Genomic DNA, 5,612 nt, shown 5'->3' on the forward strand with positions numbered 1-5,612 from the left:
TATTTCACAAACAAATTGCAAAAGCTTAGCCAAGTTGTTAATTCTTATTAAGTATATCTCCCAATATAAAATGGGATACTTAAAGAAAGAGAATAAATAAAACACTCCAAGGGAACATCACAGATTGGGGGACTTCACAAACAAAAGATTGAAATCATATTATCGACATATCCCAGCAGCAAGCATTAACATCAACAGCAACATTGAAAGTCAGAGGGAGAGACAAACAGAGACTGAGTGAGTGAGAGTGAAAGAGAGGATTTATACCTCAAATTGTTTTTAAGTAGAGTTGAAGATGCTCTGAAAAATTGCAATAGTGAGGGCCCTGGTGGGTGAGACATTGTAGAACAAGAAGAGTATAAGAAAGAGGAGTAAGAGAAATCAAAAAGAAAAAGTGAGACAGAGAGATATAAACAGAGAGAAACGGAAGGTGGAAAAAAATACATAGATGATTGGCGAAGACGAATCAGAAATGGCAAAAACGGACGGTGGTGCTAATGGTGGAGAGGTGAGAAAGGCGGATGGCAACGTTGATGGTAAGGCAATGTGATTGGCACAACTGAGGTGTGAAGAGGCGCTTTTTTTTTTTTAATATAAGGGTTTGAACTAGTTTATGTAGGAGCCGAATATCAGCACATGCAGGGAAGCCGAATAACGTCTGATGATGGTCAGTATATATATATTATATTCGGCTCCATCCTGTATGATCCCGAAGCCGAATAGACTAATCGGTCATAGAACCAGTTGAACAAAAAGCCGAGTGGGAATCGGCATACGCCAGAAGGGGCCGAATGAGCAATCACACGATGGATTACGAATGGGCCCCACCCTAAGGCCCAAAAGTGAATATAAATAGAGGAACATCAACCAAAGAAAGGGATGTGAAAATAGACCCAAGAAACTTAAGACTCAAGCAAACAAGAGACCTATACTAACTTGTCTGTTGGAGTGCTAATTCTGGCACCCCCGACCGGAGTGTTAATCCCTTTTTCAGGTGGCGATCAGAGGATCAAGGACGTCCTTCAAGATCCAAGAGTATTTCCAAACCTACTTCTCCACAATTGGCACCGTCTGTGGCAATACTCAAGCATATTCATGGCGAGCATCACGGAAGATCCTCCAATAGTCGCTGACGAAATTACACCAAGAGACGACCTCACTCCAAGAAACATGCTGGGACCGAATAATATCACCACACGACGTGCCTTGAACTTTGATTCAGTAGCTCAGACCTCAGCCTCAACTTCAATGCATGAGACAAAGCAGACGATTATGGATCAAGAAAAGAAAAATGAACAGCGACTAGAGAACATGATGGCTAAGAATGAGTGCCTGCGCCAGGATTTGGCCTTGGAGGTGGCGAAATCCCAACAAGCCGCATGCCAAGACCGGGTTCAACTTTCGGAAAAGAAGGATAGTCGCCAACGTTGACTTCAGAAACGCAATAATGACAATGATTCAGACTCACCATCCCTGGAGCCTAGAAAGAAAGGGCGCGTTGATGTACCCAACTCATTTGAAGGAAGTCCATATGTACGGCATAAACGAGGGAGAAACAATGATTCGGATGAGGAAGATAAATATAACCCATTCGTGCAACGAAATGCAAGGGTTGTGCTACCCAAAAAGTTCAAGGCACTATTGTTCACCATCTATGACGGAAAATCAGACCTCACTGATCACATTCGTCATTACAAGCAAGCGATGATGCTCCATGCTAATGACGAAGCCCTCATGTATCGAATATTTCCAAGCAGTCTGGGACCACTGGTCATGAGGTGGTACTATAAACTGGATCCGGCATCGATTAAGAGCTTCCACTAACTCCAAAAGTCATTCAGGACGAGATTCATCACTAATGAGGTCTAGCCGAAGTAAGCCGATTCTCTCTAGGCCATGCAAATTAGACCGGAAGAAACTCTTTGTGAATACTCGGCCCGCTATTAGGAGTGCTTTAATCTGGTAGATGATGCTTGCAATGATTCCATGGCCATCACTGCTTTTAAGATGAGATTGCATCCTGATAGCCCCCTCCACAGTTCATTAACCAGGCAGCCCCCCAAAACCGTCTAGGCGTTAATAAAGAAGGTCGAAGAATATTGCAAAGTGGAAGACGATGCCCTGTGAGTCAAGGTCGGACGTAAATCCGTTGAGACGGCCACGTTGAGAATTGTTCAGCCGATTAGCATTGTGCCATCAAGAAGCCCTGAGCGGCGGAGTCGACCTAAACGAGACAAAAGGCGTGACTCGCACCAATCAAACAGCCAATGTTCACATCGAGCTAATGAACAGTATCAAGTGGATAGCAGGCGCACAAGGTGCTAAGGCAAGAAATACACGAAGTTAACAGAGCCGATCAATAAGATTCTATCAAAAGTACAACACCTTCCATTCTTCAAGTGGCCGCCCAAGATGACGTGACCTCCCGATGCGAGAAGACAGGATAAACGGGGTGAGTATCATAAAGACCATGGTCACAACACCGATAGTTGTTATGCATTAAAAGATCACCTTAAAGAATTGGTGCAAGACGGTCGTCTTACACAATACGTCCGAAAGAATAATTCAACAAATATAGTAGCTCTACGGCCGGAGTCACCTCCTCTTGGTGTAATTCATATGATATACAGCTTGCCAGCACCACCCAAGGTGCGTACAATCCCGTTGTCGTCTAGCCCCCATAGCCCAATGCCGCCAGCGAAACGGCCCCACGACACTGGAAGGATTAGTTTCAATGACAGTGATTTAGTTAGAGTGACCCACCCCTACACTGATCCCCTCGTCATCGAACTGCACGCGTAAACAGATTCACCATTGAGCATGTTCTCGTTGACTAGGGCAGCACTTCGGAAATAATGTGTTACAAAACTTTTGTCAAACTTGGCTTTACCGATTCGGACCTATCTCCGGCTGATTACCTGTTATTCGACTTTAATGCTAGCCCGGAGTATCCTTTGGGCAAAATCACACTACCAGTATGGGCCAGCACCAGATCAGCAGACGTAGAATTTCTAGTTGTCAAGCTTCCTTCGCCGTATAATCTCATCATGGGCAGAACTTGGTTACATACGATACAAGCTGTACCAAGCACCTACCACCAATTACTTCATTTTCCGACTAAATACGGTATCGAACAAATTTGCGGCTTTCAAAAATCAACGCAGGCATGCTATTTTCTAACTGGAAAGAGACCAAGGGAACTGGAAGTGCATTCAATTGAGGTACCAGATAAGGAGAGCCTCGAAGACATTGGAAGGATCCCAAGTGAAAAAGCAACCAAAGCCCTACATCAAGTCGTAATTGACGGAAGTCCTGACAAGTTCTTCATGATCGGCGCTTTCTTGGATAAAGTTGAAAGGTAGGAGTTGGTATCCTTCTTACTCGGCAATATTGATGTATTTTCATGGTCTCCATATGAGATGCCAAGAGTGGATCCATCAGTGGCCCAACACTACTTAAACGTCGATCCGAAATGTAAGCCAATTATTTAGAGAAGTCAGCAGTTAGCTACGAAGCATACTTCGGCCATTGTTGAAGAAGTAGATCAGTTACTTGACGCCGGGGCGGTTCGCGAAGTAACCTATCCTACAATATTGTCCAATGTTGTGGTCATAAAGAAGAAGAATGGCTCTTGGCGTGTCTATGTGGATTTCACGAACTTGAACAAAGCTTGTCCCAAGGACTGTTTTCCCCTGCCCAGAATAGCCCAACTCGTAGATACAACGGCACATCATCAACGCATGAGCTTCTTGGATACCTACAGGGGCTATCATCAAATTGCCATGCATCTAGTGGATCAAGAAAAAATCACATTCCTCACCCCAAGAGGAACCTATTGCTACAAGGTCATGCCTTTTGGGCTAAAGAATGTGGGGGCAACTTATCAAAGGCTAGTGACTGCCATGTTCAAGGAACAACTCGGCCGTACCATGGAAGTATACATCGATGATATGGTGGTCAAATCCAAGGAAAAACACTCCCATCTAGCCGATTTGCCAGAGACATTCAGCATCCTTTGAAAGTACAAGATGAAATTGAACACTTCTAAGTGTGCATTCGGCATCAGATCTGACAAATTCCTTGGCTACATCGTTAACCACTGCGGAATTGAAGCCAATCCGAGGAAAATCATGGAAATTCTAGAGCTTAAATCCCCTCGGTCAGTCAAAGAGGTTCAGAAGCGGAAGGGAATGGCCACCGCGCTGAATAGGTTAATCAGTCGTTCCACAGATTACTGCCGACAATTCTTTCACACACTTCAGCAAGGCAGAGCATTTGATTGGACCCTCGAGTGTCAGGCCGCTTTGGACGGCTTAAAGTCTTATCTTCGATCAGTACCACTCTTGGCAACACCTGCAGCCAGCAATCCGCTCATTTTGTATCTGGCAGTATCCGACCTGGTGGTCAGCGCCGTACTGTTAAAGGAAGAACTTGGGGAGCAGCAACTAGTTTACTATGTGAGCAAAGCTATGGCTGATGCTGAAACACATTACCTTCCATTAGAAAAGCTTATCCTTGCTTTCGTCATGGCTACCAGAAAACTGATGCACTACTTTTAAAGGCATACCATTGGGGTACCAACTGAATATCCCCTCTGGTCAGCGCAAAAGCGTTGGGACGCGTTTCGAAATAGGCTCTTGAACTCAGCCAGTATGATATCCAGTTTCTACCTAGAACTTCCATCAAAGGGCAAGTTCTTGCCGACTTTGTAGCCGAATTCACAGGATCCCTCGCCTACTTTAAGTCTGATTAAGTGCAAATTAAGCCTAACTGGAGAATGTATGTTGGCGACGTTTGGCAAATGTATTGCGATAGTTCATCCAACTAGCGTGGCAGTGGGGCTGGCGTAGTAATCATGACCCCTAAAGGGGCAATAATCGAACAGGCCGTCAAATTGGGCTTCGACGCATCGAACAATGAGGCCGAATACAAAACACTGTTAACCGACCTGCGAAATGCACTTCACCTCAGTGCGCGGCATCTGCTTGTTTTTTATGACTCAAAGCTAGTAATCAACTAGTTAAAAGGGGAATATGCAGCCAAAAATGACCGCATGGCAGCCTATATGAAAACGGCGAATTCTTTGCTCACAAAATTTGATCACCACGAACTGAATCAAATAACCCGAGATCAGAACACGCAAGCAGATGCCCTGGCTTGCTTAGCCTCTGCCATCAACTCAGAAATTAAGCGGACAATCGAAGTAGAGTTCGTAGCTGAGCCGAGCATTACCTCTTCAGAATAAGTTCAGGTTAACATTATCGAACAGGGTCCAAGTTGGATGGACCCTATCACCTCATTCCTATCTTCAGAGCAGCTCCCGATGAATAAGGAAGAATCACACAAACTACAAAACAAAGCCCTCCGATACTACTTGGATCCGCAGGGGAAGCTCTACAAAAAATCTTTCTCTAGGCCATGCTTAGAATATGTTCACCCAGATAAAGTCGAGGAACTTTTGTCTGAAATATATGAAGGCAGTTGTGGTGCCCATTCGAGCAGACGGTCTCTGGCCCATTGCACCATATCGCTGGGGTACTATTGGCCGACCATGCAAACCGATGTTACGTGTTATGTTAAGAAATGTGAGCAATGCCAAAATTTTTCCCCTT

At 44.7% G+C, this 5,612-nt stretch overlaps 1 protein-coding gene across 1 annotated transcript; it reads left to right on the plus strand.

Annotated features, from left to right (window-relative positions):
* Positions 1 to 4,130: 4,130 nt before the first annotated feature.
* Positions 4,131 to 4,559, plus strand: LOC145813005 (uncharacterized). Its single transcript, XM_082908260.1, has one exon. It carries the CDS (start codon positions 4,131 to 4,133, stop codon positions 4,557 to 4,559), a length of 429 nt encoding a protein of 142 aa, XP_082764386.1.
* Positions 4,560 to 5,612: the final 1,053 nt, after the last annotated feature.

The sequence above is a fragment of the Camellia sinensis genome, chromosome 15 (genome assembly GCF_055761805.1).
Source record: "Camellia sinensis isolate YWXY chromosome 15, ASM5576180v1, whole genome shotgun sequence".
NCBI lineage: Eukaryota > Viridiplantae > Streptophyta > Magnoliopsida > Ericales > Theaceae > Camellia > Camellia sinensis.